Source organism: Nerophis ophidion, linkage group LG06, assembly GCF_033978795.1.
Source record: "Nerophis ophidion isolate RoL-2023_Sa linkage group LG06, RoL_Noph_v1.0, whole genome shotgun sequence".
NCBI classification, from domain to species: Eukaryota; Metazoa; Chordata; class Actinopteri; order Syngnathiformes; family Syngnathidae; genus Nerophis; species Nerophis ophidion.
This window is the reverse complement of record NC_084616.1, coordinates 76,658,312-76,674,405: the sequence shown is the minus strand read 5'-3', so window position 1 is coordinate 76,674,405 and position 16,094 is coordinate 76,658,312. Positions and strand designations below refer to the sequence as shown.

The 16,094-nt window shown below is 42.1% G+C and overlaps 1 protein-coding gene across 4 annotated transcripts in view; it reads right to left on the bottom strand.

Annotated features, from left to right (window-relative positions):
* The window catches only part of usp19 (ubiquitin specific peptidase 19), a 66,122-nt gene that overhangs the window by 49,211 nt on the left and 817 nt on the right, over positions 1-16,094 (bottom strand). For all 4 annotated transcript variants that reach the window (XM_061904878.1, XM_061904879.1, XM_061904881.1 and 1 more), the window contains exon 2: positions 4,521-4,909. In XM_061904878.1, coding sequence (XP_061760862.1) covers positions 4,521-4,737 — 217 coding nt within the window. In that variant the 5' untranslated portion in view covers positions 4,738-4,909. The remainder of the gene's footprint in view (positions 1-4,520; positions 4,910-16,094) is intronic.

Here is a 16,094-nt window from a genome sequence, read left to right as displayed (position 1 = left end):
CAGAATCTTCAGCTCTCACTGGATCGGTTCGCAGCAGAGTGTGAAGCGACTGGGATGAGAATCAGCACCTCCAAGTCCGAGTCCATGGTTATCGCCCGGAAAAGGGTGGAGTGCCATCTCCGGGTTGGGGACGAGACCCTGCCCCAAGTGGAGGAGTTCAAGTACCTCGGAGTCTTGTTCACGTGTGAGGGAAGACTGGATCGTGAGATCGACAGGTGGATCGGTGCGGCGTCTTCAGTAATGCGGACGTTGTACCGATCCGTTGTGGTGAAGAAGGAGCTGAGCCGGAAGGCAAAGCTCTCTATTTACCGGTCAATCTACGTTCCCATCCTCACCTATGGTCATGCGCTTTGGGTCATGACCGAAAGGACATGATCAAGGGTACAAGCGGCTGAAATGAGTTTCCTCCGCCGGGTGGCAGGGCTCTCCCTTAGAGATAGGGTGAGAAGCTCTGCCACCCGGGACGAGCTCAAAGTAAAGCCGCTGCTCCTCCACATGGAGAGGAGCCAGATGTGGTGGTTTGGGCATCTGGTCAAGATGCCACCCGAATGCCTACTTAGGGAGGTGTTTAGGGCACGTCCAACCGGTAGGCCACGGGGAAGACCCAGGACACGTTGGGAAGACTATGTCTCCCGGCTGGCCTGGGAACGCCTCGGGATTCTCCGGGAAGAGCTAGACGAAGTGGCTGGGGAGAGGAGCGTCTGGGCTTCCCTGCTTAGGCTGCTGCCCCCGCGACCCGACTTCGGCTAAGCGGAAGAAGATGGATGGATGGATGGATGGATGGATGCAGCTTTGAGACACTAGATAGCAGTAGTGTAAAAGATATTAAACACTACACAACTTATTAAAGTGACACATTGGAAGTGTCAGGATGTACAACTGTTTGTTTACGTTAAACTGTTTGTTTATTTTTTTGACCACTGACAGAAGAAAAAATAAATTAAGTCGCCATATAAATGGTGGACATTCTCAAATGATAGCCTCGAAATGGGAGCTGCTTCTCATTTAGCTACAGTAGCAACAGCTTTTCCACCTTGTCTTCCACTTTCTCTCCATCCTCGCAAAGATATTTAACTCTTTTGGTAAAGTCAGCATGTTGTAACTTATGGGTTATATAGTTCATGTGTGATGATTATTCATAATTTGCATGCTAGATTTAATTGCTGATAAATTGATCTATTATTATTTACAGCTAAAAAGAGTTAAAAGTGAATTGATTTGATTTATACATGTATTTGATATTGATTATTTGAGAAACACTTACACTGGATTGATTTGTTTTCTATGTTATAGCCTAACAAAGGGTTCACTAAAATACTACATTTCCCACAATGCATTGCGGCAAACCGGATGTAAAGAAAGGAGCGGGAGCAGGTGCATTGTCATTGATGAGACTGAGTGTTACGAGCCTACGGGTGATGAATGAATGACAGATAACAAGATATAAGGATCGTTTTGTACCGTTTGTATCCCCATTTTTTTCTTATATAAAGTACAACTTTATTTACACATTTCGACATCCTGTCCAATACTTTGATCGTAGTTCATCTACACAGCAACTATATAAACTTGTTTGATAATGGTTGCAATTGTGGTCTTGTTTCTTCCATATTTGTGAGCCAATACATTAGGGCTGGGCGATATATCGATATATACAACATATCGCGGGTTTGTCTCTGTGCGATATAGAAAATGACTATTGTAAAATTTGAGTATACGTTCTAACGCAGTTGCTTTTAGCTGCGGCCATTACACTTCAGGCTCTTCTCACTCTTTCCTGTCTCTCATTCTCACAGACAAGCAGGCGCACATTCTTACACACGTCATATACTGTCACCTCATACGTCACATACGTGTCCAACCTCGCCCAGCACAGAGGTAGCAGACTGGGCTACGTTAGCTGCCACCGCAGTGATCTACTCCAAGCAAAATGTAAACAGGATATGACATCAGATGACCCCCCTCTTCAAAATGGTGTTTTACAAGAAGCAGTTTAAAAAATGTTAGCCCCCATAGAGCTTCCGGCGGCAAAGAAATAGAATAAATAAATGAAAAAATGAATGAATGAATGGTCTCACATGTTTAGCTCGTTTTAAACGTTCGTAGACCATCCATCCATCCATTTTCTACCGCTTGTCCCGTTCGGGGTTGCGGAGGGTGCTGGAGCCTATCTCAGCTGAATTCGGGCGGAAGGCGGTGTACACCCTGGACAAGTCGCCACCTCATCGCAGGGCTAACACAGATAGACAGAAAACATTCACACTCACATTCACACGCTAGGGCCAATTTAGTGTTGCCAATCAACATACACCAATAAGACCGCAAAGAGAGTCAGCTGAAGTGAAGTGAATTATATTTATATAGCGGTTTTCTCGAGTGACTCAAAAAACGCTTTTACCTAGTGAAACCCAATATCTAAGTTACATTTTAAACCAGTGTTGGTGGCACCAGGAGCAGTTGGGTAAAGTGTCTTGCCCCGGTGGGGTTAAGTGCCTTGCCCACACAACAGCTGTGACTAGGATGGCGGAAGCGGGGATTGAACCTGGAACCCTCAAGTTGCTGGCACGGCCACTCTCCCAACAGAGCTATACCGACCCATATAGAGGCGTTCATGAATCGGGGTTCCACTGTATAATAAATGGACAGCACAATTATGATCAGCTCAGTGCCAAATATCACATTTGGGGCGTTGTTGGCGTAAATGTGTTGTCATTGTTGTATTTAGTTTAGTGTTGTGTGACACTCGTGACATACTGTTGTATTTTTGTCCACGACACGCTTGCCATCATACTTATTAACAAGAAAATCAAAGTAGTTCCATACGCCAGATCTGAATGATGGTGGAGGATCTTCGATTCCAGATATATTTGAGGCACTAGCTATGTTCAAACAAGCTATAAAAGCTAAAGAAGCTACATCCAAACAATAGCAGCTTGTTTTGGTCTGGATGAATGTGGGATGTGCAGCTTAGTGGATCTACTGAGCTTTCAGCACAGAGTGCATAGTCAGTTGATAAAACCAAACCAAGAATATTGTATCGACCGGTTAATACAAAAACATGTATTGTTGCACCCCTAATACCACATGTACACACTAGGGCTGGGCGATATATATCGATATACTCGATATACCACGGGTTTGTCTCTGTGCGATATAGAAAATGACTATATTATGATATTCGAGTATACGTTCTCACTCAGTTGCTTTTAGCCTCAGGCATTACACTACAATATAACTGAATTATGACTAAAAAACAAAAAATGCTTCCTAAGCCGAAACACCAATATTTGTGTACGCACACACAAACTAGGTAAAAGAAACAAAATGGATTTTACTTGTATCGCGCTTTTCTACCTTCAAGGTACTCAAAGCGCCCACAGTGAATTTTCATGCACCGTGAATTATAATTAAAGGCCTACTGAAACCCGCTACTAGCGACCACACAGTCTGATAGTTTATATATCAATGATGAAATATTAACATTGCAACACATGCCAATACGGCCGCTTTAGTTTACTAAATTACAATTTTAAATTTCTTGCGGAGTTTCTTGTTGAAAACGTCGCGGAATGATGACGCGGAATGATGACGCGTGCACATGACGTCTCGGGTTGGAGCGGACATATTAGCCCAGCATCACACAGGGCTAAAAGTAGTCTTTTGCAATTGGTTCAATTAATAATGGAGACGTCAAATAAGAATGCTGTTGGTGGAAAGCGGTGGATTGCAGCTGCCTTTAGCAACGAGACACAGCCGGTGTTTCTTTGTTGTGAAGCTTTAACACAGAGCGGTCAAGCGAACATGTTTCTCTACGTCAACCAGCAAGGTTTTGGATGGGAAAATTGTGATATTAAGTCGACTCTTACCGGAGACATCTGTGGATTATACCTCCTCCTCCTGCAGCTCAAAAAGGCATCTGTGATCTCGGCTCCTCCGTTGGCTTCTCTCTGAGACACTGGCCATCCGACTTTCAGGTATGACTTTACTATCTCACTAAAACATTATTAAAACAATAAGCAGATAAGGGATTTTCCAGAATTATCCAAGTAAATGTGTCTTATTACATCTGAAACGCTACCACTGCCGCCGCCCGGAGCCGTCGCTTTTTTTTTCTTCTTTTTTTTTAAGTGCCTCACTCTAACTTTCCTCATCCACGAATCTTTCATCCTTGCTCAAATTAATAAGGAAATTGTGGTTTTATCGGTCCGAATATCTCTTGCTGCTAGAGGCTATGATTAAAAACAATGTGAGGATGTGAGGAGCCCTACAACCTGTGACGTCACGCGCACATCGTCTGCTACTTACGGTACAGGCAAGGCTTTTTATTAGCGACCAAAAGTTGCGAATTTTATCATCAATGTTCTCTACTAAATCCTTTGAGCAAAAATATGGCAATATTGCGAAATAGATCAAGTATGACACATAGAATGGACCTGCTATCCCCGTTTGAATAAGAAAATCTCATTTCAGTAGGCCTTTAAAATATGGTTGTTGTTTTTTTAATAATTTGTCCTCCGTACCTTTTTTGACCTCTGCAAGGACTCCATCCACTCCTGCAGCAGCGGCAGCGGCAGCTTTCTTGGCCTCTCTGGACTCCTGGTTAGCTCTGTCCTTCTGCTTCTTCTTGTTGGTACTGGAGGAGGACAGCTCTGACCTGTGGTCGCCGCCTCCCCTCTGCTGATGCTGAGCCCCGCCGCGACGGCCCGCCGTCCCAGAGCCACCCCCGCCGGAGGACATCTTCAGACACTTGGCGCTTAGAGGCCGCCCGTCGCTGGAATCGCTTCCGCTGCCGCTGCTGGAGTCTGGATCTGAGCTGTGCCGCTTCCTGCCTGGCCCAGCTATCTTGGCGATGAGACTGGTCTGAAGTCGCCCAGAACAGAATCGGGAATGGTGATGGGGGAGAGGGAACCTAGGACAGATGGTAGAGGGACATATAGTAAAGCAATGATCGTTGAATGTGCAACATCAATATATATTGATTTTTCGGAGCATAAGTCGCTCCAGAGTATAAGTCGCACCTGCCGAAAATGCATAATAAAGAAGAAAAAAAAACATATATAAGTTGCATTTTTGGGGTAAATTTATTTGATAAAACCCAACACCAAGACTCGACCTTTGAAAGTAGGGCTGGGCGATATATCGATATATACGATATATCGCAGGTTTGTCTCTGTGCGATATAAAAAATGACTATATCGTAATATTCGATTGTATGTTCTCACACCGTTGCTTTAAGCTGAGTGCATTACAGTACTGGCGTGTCTCACTCCTTCTCGTCTGTCCTTCTCACAGAGACGTAAAACAAGCCCGCCTTCTTACATACGTCACATACTGTCGCGCATGTAGCGTCGCACGCTCTCGCCGAGAGTAGGTCGAGTTGCTTCTAGCTGCAGGCTTTACACAACAGGCGTTTCACTCCTCCTCGTCTCTCATTCTGACAGATACGCAAAACAAGCCCGCCTTCTTACATACGTCACATACTCTCGCTAGTCTAGCGTCATAGCTCTCGCCGATCAGAGAGACAGAGATGGTGCGAAACTTATCACAAATGGAGGAAGAACAATAATTGCCCAACATAAAGAGCAGGGCGTCCATCATCTGGCGGTGGTTTGGCTCCAAGTGGGAAGATATTCAGCAGACAACAGAAATATGCTGTTCAATGTACATACTATGATGATTAACCTGTGTGATGACTGTATTATGCTGATAGTATATATTTGTACCATGAATTGATTAATGTGGACCCCGACTTAAACAAGTTGAAAAACTTATTGGGGTGTTACCATTTAGTAGTCAATTGTACGGAATAAGTACTGTACTGTGTAATCTACTAATAAAAGAATCAATCAATCAATGCAAAGTATGCAGCATAAGTGTTACTACAAAAAGGTAGCAACACTTAATTTGTTCTTTCATTTAAAAAGTCACCCGTGAGAGAATGAAGAGTATTTAATAAATACAGTTTAGGTAAATTGACTTAGTTGTGATTTCCCTCTCTGCATGAAAGTTTAAAAGTAGCATATATGATAGCAGTATGAAGAAGAATGTTTTAATGTAGACACATAGAATCATCATACTGCTGTGATTATATGCATCAAGTGTTCATTAAAGGGCAAGGCAAAATATCGTAATATATATCGTATATCGCAATATGGCATAAAAATATCGCAATATTAATAAAAGCAAATATCGCCCTGCCCTATTTGAAAGGCAATTTAAAATAAATAAAGAATAGTGAACAACAGGCTGAATAAGTGTATGTTATATGAGGCATAAATAACCAACTGAGAAGGTGCCTGGTATGTTAACCTAACATATTATGGTAAGAGTTATTCAAATAATTATAACATATAGAACATGCTATACCTTTACAAAAAAATCTGTCACTCCTAATCGATAAATCCGATGAAATCTTCTTCCTTGATGTCGCTTCCAAACAACTCTGCCAACTGCAAAGGTATGCGCCGCTTTCTCTTGTCGTTTTCTGCTGCATATTCCACTACGTCCAGCTGGTAATCCGCAGTACATGATTTCCTTTTCGGTGCCATTTTTGTTCAGCCCTTCTCAGTTTTTATAAGTTACCGCCAACGTTGAAATGATCCATTGTAATAGCTACGGCAGTAGCATATAGAATATAGCAGTTAGCATCCCATTACCCACAATGCACTTCTGCCATAACCCTACCCCACCGAATTCTTATTGGTTGACGTGTGTGTGACGATTGCTGACGTGTGTGTGACGATTGCTGACGTGTGTGTGACGATTGCTGACATTTTCTTTGTCTCTTCCGCGAATGAGATAAATAATATTATTTAATATTTTAGGGTAATGTGTTAATAATTTCACACATAAATCGCTCCGGAGTATATGTCGCACGTATAATCCGAAAAATATGGTAATAACGCTTACATTTTTTATGATTAAAAAACTGTCCTTTATCAATACATTGTAGGCAACACTGCTTACTTCCTGGAAACAAAGTCGCCACATGCGCATTAGCGCAGTTTTACTCGACAAAACATGGCAGAAAGTAACCACACGGACTTTGCTCCAAGAGATTTTCCCTCAGAAAAAATGGAGCCGAAAGGTTTGTTTCACTTTATTTCTCGACATTTGTTTAAGAGGACACTGCTGTTAGATGGCGAGTGCGACAGGTGTGGACAATATCGCAGACGCATTTGTCCCACACTGAAAGTATATAAAGTGGAGGAGAAAAATATTTGTTGTTGCTTTCATTTTCTCAACAGTTTCCTCTAACCGGCTGTGTCCGAGAATTAATGACGCGAGTAAAGACACAGCAGACGATGTGTCAGGAACGTTGCCACAACTTGTTTATAATGTCTTGTCGTTTGTATACTGGGATAGTCACTTGTGCTATATTTAACTGCTAATTTTGTCAGTGTTGCAATAACATCAATACTTGCTCAAATGTTTCGTCATCTCATCAAATTGAACCCAGACTAAGTACGAAGATTGTATATTAGATATGTGAGTTATCACTACTGTTTATTTGAACCACATGGCGTTGTTGGAGAAGAACAATTTCCCTTGTGGATCATTAAAGTTTGTGTAATGAAAAAACGGCCTTATGTTTTATATTGAAATCAAAAAGTACAAAAAGTAAACACCAGGGTTGGTGTTCTTTTAATATTAGTTGTGGGGGTTTTTTTTTTCGCTTCACAAAGTTATTACTTTAAAAAACATTAATTTGACATTGCATTTTGTTGGTATTTTACGGTTTATATTTCTGATCAAACTCTTAATGGATCCGTCCCGACACAGCATGAAAATGTACATACATTAGTACATAAATTAAAAAGAAAATGTAAAAAAAAAATAGAGAAAGGCATGAGAAAATCTGACTTTTAAAAAACAAAAACACAAATATCTGTCTTAAAATGTATGAATAACCTTTATCGATAGCCTTTTTATCACACCTTACACATTACATGACGGCGTGGCATTCACACCACACCCCAACATTGTTTTACCCAACAATGAATAATCGTGATAAATAATAGTGATTATTATTTTGGGACATAATCGTGCAGCACTATGTGTAATACTACATCTTATACAAACACAATTTTTACCTATATGGACATCAGATGCCGTCATGCACAATTCTTACATTTGTTTTATTTATCTCTTATATCCATAAGGTGCAATGTTGCACAATTTTCACATTTATTTTTATTCATGACATTTTCTTCTCTGCCATATTATTTTGTTTATAATGCTTGTGTTGTTTTCATGCACGCATTCAATTTCTATTTGAGGTACATGAAACTGTATTTTATCTAAAATAATTATTTTTCTACAAAGGAAATCATTTTGAGTGTGTTGGGTTATTTTTTCATTTAAATAACACTTGGTTAAAATATTAATAATAGTACTTTTATAAAATTTTGAGCACATTAAAAAAATAACGTAATATTAATAACGGTTATAATTTTGGTTAACATCCTCTCGGCATGAGTGTAAAACAGGCCTGGGAAGTTATTTTGACCCGGGGTCCAAATTTGGAGAAAAAATGTGTCTAGGGCCAGTATATCTATTTTTAGGAACACTAATACAAAACCTGACAATAAAGTCTGATTGAATGCTGAAAACGTTACGACAGACCGCCTGAAATACAGGAATGGAATTTTACATTTGTTTTACTTAATGAGACACCAAGAATGTACATAAAAATAAAGAATGTGGGATTTACAATATTAACTATGAACGATAAAACACCGAATATTGACAACATACGAACGTCACAACCCCTCTGGATCGAAACATTTTTACAACCAAGCGAAACGCAACAAAAATGCAACAAACACAGCAAAATATGAACGCTAATGGTAAAAAAAACAACAACACCTACAATCTGATATATCACAAAGCTTTTGAACTTCGTTATAAAAATCTCCTTCCACATCTGTCTCTGACACCCGCAGTACAGGCTGGCCTCTGTGGAAACGCTCCCCACCCACACTGCTTGGTGCCTCGCCTGAGCTGCTGTGACGTAAATTACCATAAGAACTAATTAGATGACCATAGTAACTAGTATATCATGCAAAAGCGCAGATTCCAACCATTGAAATACTTTGTATAGTTACATACATCACTGCACATCATAATGGCAGATTTATGTCCTGGGCATGATGTTGAAGTGCACCCAGCAGTGGAGGCTCCTCTATGGGGGTCTTGAGGCACTAGGAGGTTAACCTCTTTACTACTGTTACCCCAGGTGGCCCTTGGCAAAGGCCTACTACCTGACTGCCCCCTAGCCAGGGATACGGTGAGGACCTCAACGGCGGAGCAGGCGGAAGACGGTAGATTTAAGAACTACCACAACGGCTGCAATGGCGGGAGAAAGCTGCAGCAGAAAATGGTCCCCAGTCGTCTTGGACTGCATGCTACTGGACCCTGACCAGATTCTGTTAAGGATCATGCGGTGACTGTCTGAGCACCAGTCTCCCCATGTTAAACTAAGCCACGCACAGGCATCCCCCATAAAGGGATACACCCCTACCAGGAGGATTGTCATACTCGTTCGAGTGACCGCCGATGAATGGCAGCTACAGTTTCGATCTTAAAGATTTAAAAAAAATTATTTGAGAATGTCCGGCGGGCCAGATTGAAAAGCTTTCTGAGCTTAATTTGCCGAGGTCTGATGTAAAGGTTGCAAACTGCCTTTTTTTTTGTGGGGTCCACTAAATTTGTGGGTCCTGGAGACTCACTATGCCAGGGCTAGGGAACCTATGGCTCTAGAGCCAGATGTGGCTCTTTTGATGACAACATATGGCTCTCAGATAATTATATTTATATAGCGCTTTTCTCTAGTGACTCAAAGCGCTTTACAAAGTGACACCCAATATCTAAGTTACATTTAAACCAGTGTGGGTGGCACTGGGGTCAGGTGGGTAAAGTGTCTTACCCAAGGACACAACGGCAGTGACTAGGATGGCGGAAGCTGGAATCGAACCTGGAACCCTCAGGTTACTAGCACGGCCACTCTGCCAACCGAGCTATGCCGAGTAACAGTGAAATACTCTTCCATATCAGTAGGTGGCAGTCGGTAGCTAATTGCTTTGTAGATGTGGGAAACAGCGGGAGGCAGAGTGCAGGTAAAAAGGTGTCTAATGCTTAAACCGGGGGTAGGGAACCTATGGCTCTAGAGCCAGATGACTGCATATGGCTCTCAGATAAATCTTAGCTGGCATTGCTTAACACGATAAGTAATGAATAATTCCGCTGGTAATCACAGTTTCAAAAATAATGTTCAAATTATAAAACATTCTCATGCATTTTAATCCAACCATCTGTTTTCTACCGCACCTGTTCAAGATGTCGCATTAATGGTAAGACATATTATATGTATTATTGGTTAACTTTTATAATAACAATGTTGTTAAAAAGAATAAGAGACTTATTATACTCTACAAATGTTGGTCATACTTAAAAATGCACGCATTTAGTTGTATTCAGTGTTGAAAAATGTCATATGGCTCTTACGGAAATACATTGTGAAATAAATGGCTTTCATGGCTCTCTCAGCCAAAAAGGTTCCCGACCCCTGCACTATGCTGACAATCTATCAACATCACTGGTCATTCTGGTATGTATTAAGTAGCATTAAAACCAGTAATGTAATTGCATGTGATGAGATAAATGGTCCCTCGTGTGTTAATGTGAGTGTGAATGCTGTCTGTCCATCTGTGTTGGCCCTGTGATGAGGTAGCGACTTGTTCAGGGTGTACCGGCTTTCGCTGAGATAGGCTCCAGCACCCCCCACCCCCGACCCCGAAAGGGATAAGCGGTAGAAAATGGATGGATGGATGGAGATGCCAGTAAATGGATTGTACTTGTATAGCACTTTTCTACCTTTTTAAGGAACTCAATGCACTTTGACACTATTTCCACACTCACACTGATGGCGGGAGCTGCCATGCAAGGTGCTAACCAGGACCCGTTAGGAGCAAGGGTGAAGTGTATTGCTCAAGGACACAACGGACATGACTAGAATGGTAGAAGGTGTGGATTGAACCGGGAACCCCCAGGTTGCTGGCACAGCCACTCTCCCAACTGCACCACGCCATCATCCAGTGACAAAAATCATGTGTAGCTCAGTACATGGCATGACTATGAACCTACTCAGTGGCCTAGTGGATAGTATGTCCACCCTGAGATCGGTGGGTTGTGAGTTCAAACCCCAGCCGAGTCGCACCTACTCAGTGGCCTAGGGGTTAGAGCGTCCACTCTGAGATTAGTAAGTTGTGAGTTCAAACCCCAGCCAAGTCATACCAAAGACTATAAAATGGGACCTATTACCTCCCTGCTTGGCATTTGGCATCAAGGGTTGGAATTGGGTGTTAAATCACCAAAAATGATTCCCGGGCATGGCCACCACTGCTGCTCACTGCTGCTCACTGCTCCCTTCACCTCACAGGGTGTAGAACAAGGGGATTGGTTAAATGCAGAGGACAAATTTCACCACACCTAGAGTGTGTGTGAAACAATCATTGGCACTAAACCTTTAAGACTAGTATTACTTGACCAGAAAAAGCTATGGGACATTCATCCATCCATTTCCTACCGCTTGTCCCTTTTGGAGATGTTCACTTTAGCGTTGCAATGCCTCAGACTGGAAGTCTCTCCAGAGAGTGGTGAGGACGGCGGAAACGATTATCAGGACTCCTCTTCCTCCCACTCAGGAGATCGCAAAAAGCCGCTGCCTGACCAGGGCTCAGAAAATCTGCAAAGACTCCTCCTACCCCCACCAACGACTGTTTTCACTGCTGGACTCTAGGAAGAGGTTCCGCAGCCTCAGAAGCAGAACTCCAAGTTCTGTAACAGCTTCTTCCCTCAGGCCGTAAGACTCTTGAACGCATCATAATTAAATTATCCCCTCAACTTCCCCCAAAATGGATTAAGGGACGGCGTGGCGCGGTTGGGAGAGTGGCCGTGCGCAACCCGATGGTCCCTGGTTCAATCCCCACCTAGTACCAACCTCGTCACGTCCGTTGTGTCCTGAGCAAGACACTTCACCCTTGCTCCTGATTGGTGCTGGTTAGCGCCTTACATGGCAGCTCCCTCCATCAGTGTGTGAATGTGGAAGTAGTGTCAAAGCGCTTTGAGTACCTTGAAGGTAGAAAAGCGCTATACAAGTACAACCCATTTACCATTTAACTCGCTGGGATAAAAAGACAATATAACATACATCCATAAACCTGGATGCATATGCAAAAGTGCAATATATTTACTGTATCTGTACAGTAACCTATGTATTTATATCTGCACCTTTTTGCTTTTTTATCCTGCACTACCAAGAACCAATGCAACAAAATGTTGTTGTTATTTGTACTGTAAAGTTAAATTTTGAATGACAATAAAAAGGAAGTCTAAGTCTAAATCTAAGTCACTGTGTCCAGTGTGAGTGCTAATGTTATTGTGCACATTGAGTGTTGGAAATTTCCTATTGCTCTTATTTTTTTTCTGTGCTACTATTCTGAAGCCAAGCCTGCCTCAATAAGTGACAACTAAAAAAAGGTAGAAAGGTAGAAAAGCTCTATAAAAGTACAACCCATTTACCATTTAACTCGCTGGAATAAAAAGACAATATAACATACATCCATAAACCTGGATGCATATGCAAAAGTGCAATATATTTACTGTATCTGTACAGTAACCTATGTATTTATATCTGCACCTTTTTGCTTTTTTATGCTGCACTACCAAGAGCCAATGCAACAAAATTTCATTGTTATTTGTACTGTAAAGTTCAAATTTGAATGACAATAAAAAGGAAGTCTAAGTCTAAGTCACTGTGTCCAGTGTGAGAGCAAATGTTATTGTGCACATTGAGTGTTGGAAATTTCCTATTGCTCCTATTTTTTTTCTGTGCTACTATTTTGAAGCTATGCCTGCATCAATAAGTGACAACTAAAAAAAAAAAAAAAGAAAAAGGAGCTTAACAACATAATTGTTGGCTATTAATGTGCCTAAATGCCTGGGCGGTGTTCCATTTGCCATTCCAAAAATACAACGAAATGTTATGTAACTGTTGCCATTATGTTGGCAGCAATGCATTTCAAAGGATGCAACCAGCGACTGGATCCGACACATTAATAATAGTTTGTAGTTTTGTCACATGTAAATCGGGCTGGGCAATATATCGATATATCGCGGGTTTTCTCTGTGCGATATAGAAAATGACTATATTAAAGCGCTTTGAGTACCTTGAAGGTAGAAAAGCGCTATACAAGTACAACCCATTTATATTGTAATATTCGAGTATATGTTCTCACACAGTTGCTTTTGGCTGCGGGCATTACACTTCAGGCTCTTCTCACTCTTTCCTGTCTCTCCTCACAGACAAGCAGGCGCATATTCTTACATACGTGACATACTGTCACCTCATACGTCACATACGTACGCCCTCGCCCAACAGAGAGGTAGCAGACTGGGCTACATTAGCTGCTAACGTAGCCGTACGAGTGGGAAAACGAGATAAAACAAGGTGCGGATCTGGTAAAAAATGAAGGAAGACTTAATTCCCAATAAAAACAGAAGGGGGTCCATCATCTGGCGGTGGTTCGGCTTCAAGTGGGAATATGTCGAACAGACAACGTAATTTGTCAAGTGTGGGGCAAAAACGTTGCTATAAAAAGTAGCAACACTGCTAATATGTAGCATCATTTGAAAAGTCACTCGCTAGAGAATGAAGATAATTTCATAACCTTCGTAGTAACCTACTACATAGTGAAGGACGAATACTATTTGGATCGCCTCTTTTCATCGCATAATTACACAGTATTTTGGACTCTGTGTTACTGAATCTTTTGCAATTTGTTCAATTTAGAATGGAGACTATAAACAAGAATGCTGTTGGTGAAAAGTGGTGGATTGCAGCTGCCTTTAGCAACCAAAACACAGCCAGTGTTTCTTTGTTTGTTGTGAAGCGAACATGTTTCTCTACCACATGTCAACCAGCAAGTTTTTGGATGGTAAAATTGTGATATTAAGTCACGTGAGCGGATTATGCGACCTCTGTCAAGAAGGCAGCTGTGATCTTGGCTCCTTTATTGGCTTATCTCAGAGACACTGGCGTTCACTGCAGCCCTCCGACTTTCAGGTATGACTTAATAATCTCACTAAAACACTATTAACACAATAAGCAGATAAAAGATTTTCCAGAATTATCCTAGTAAATGTGTCCAATTACATCTGAAACGCTCCCACTGCCGCCGCCTGGAGCAGTCGCCTTTTTTTTTTTTTTTTTTTTTTAGTGCTTCACTGTAACTTCCCTCATCCACGAATCTTTCATCCTCACTCAAATTAATGGGGAAATCATCGCTTTCTCGGTCCGAATCGCTCTTGCTGCTGGTGGCTATGATTGTAAACAATGTGAGGATGTGAGGAGCCCTACAACCTGTGAAGTCACGCGCACATCGTCTGCTACTTCCGGTACAGGCAAGGCTTTTTTATTAGCGACCTAAAGTTGCAAACTTTATCGTCGATGTTCTCTACTAAACCCTTTCAGCAAAAATATGGCAATATGGCAAAGTGATCAAGTATGACACATAGAATGGACCTGCTATCCCCGTTTAAATAAGAACATCTCATTTCAGTAGGCCTTTAAGACTAGTATTACTTGACTAGAAAAAGCATTGGGACATTCATCCATCCATTTTCTACCGATTGTCCCTTTCAAAATGTTCAATTAAGTGTTGCATTAGGCCTTATGATAGCACTGTGTCCACGTGTGTGTGAGTTCAAATGTTATTCAATCAATCGTTTACTTATATGGCCCTAAATCACCAGTGTCTCAAAGGGCTGCACAAACCACTACGACATCCTCGGTAGGCCCACATAAGGGCAAGGAAAACTCACACCCAGTTGGACGTCGGTGCACATTGAGTGTTGGAAATTTCCTATTGCTCCTATTTTTTTTTTCCTGTGCTACTATTTTGAAGCTAAGCCTTCATCAGTGGCGTGACAACAAAAATAATATAAAAAAAATGTAGTATAACAACATAATTACTGGATATTACTGTGCCTAAATGCCCAGGCGGTGTTCCATTTGCCATACCAAAAATACAACGAAATGTTATGTAACTGTTGCCATTATGTTGGCAACAATGCATTTCAAGGGATGCAACCAGCGACTGGATCAGACACATTAATTATATCTTGTACTTTTGTCACATGAAAATGTAAATAATAATACATGTAGGTTGCCAACACATAAGTTCGACAACATAACAAAACAACCAGTCGCAACCTCAAAGGCCTACTGAAAGCCACTACTACTGACCACACAGTCTGATAGTTTACATATCAATGATGAAATATTAACATTGCAACACATGGTTTAATTTACTAAATTGCGATTTTAAATTTCCCGCGAGGTATCCTGTTGAAAACGTCGCGGAATGATGACGCTTATGTTGACGCGTGCTTGTGACGTTATTGGTTGGAGCGGACATTTCAGCCCAGCACCACACACGGCTAAAAGTCGGGGTACAATAAAAATAGCGGCTTTACTTTGAGTTCCTCCCGGATGGCAGAGCTTCTCACCCTATCTCTAAGGGAGAATCCCGCCACACGGCGGGGGAAACTCATTTGGGCCGCTTGTACCCGTGATCTTATCCTTTCGGTCATGACCCAAAGCTCATGACCATAGGTGAGGATGGGAACGTAGATCGACCGGTAAATTGAGAGCTTTGCCTTCCGGCTCAGCTCCTTCTTCACCACAACGGATCGGTACAACGTCCGCATTACTGAAGACGCCGCACCGATCCGCCTGTCGATCTCACGATCCACTCTTCCCTCACTCGTGAACAAGACTCCTAGGTACTTGAACTCCTCCACTTGGGGCAGGGTCTCCTCCACAACCCGGAGATGGCACTCCACCCTTTTCCGGGTGAGAACCATGGACTCGGACTTGGAGGTGCTGATTCTCATTCCGGTCGCTTCACAAACCGATCCAGTAAGAGCTGAAGATCCCGGTCAGATGAAGCCATCAGGACCACATCATCTGCAAAAAGCAGAGACCTAATCCTGCGGTCACCAAACCGGAACCCTTCAACGCCTTGACTGCG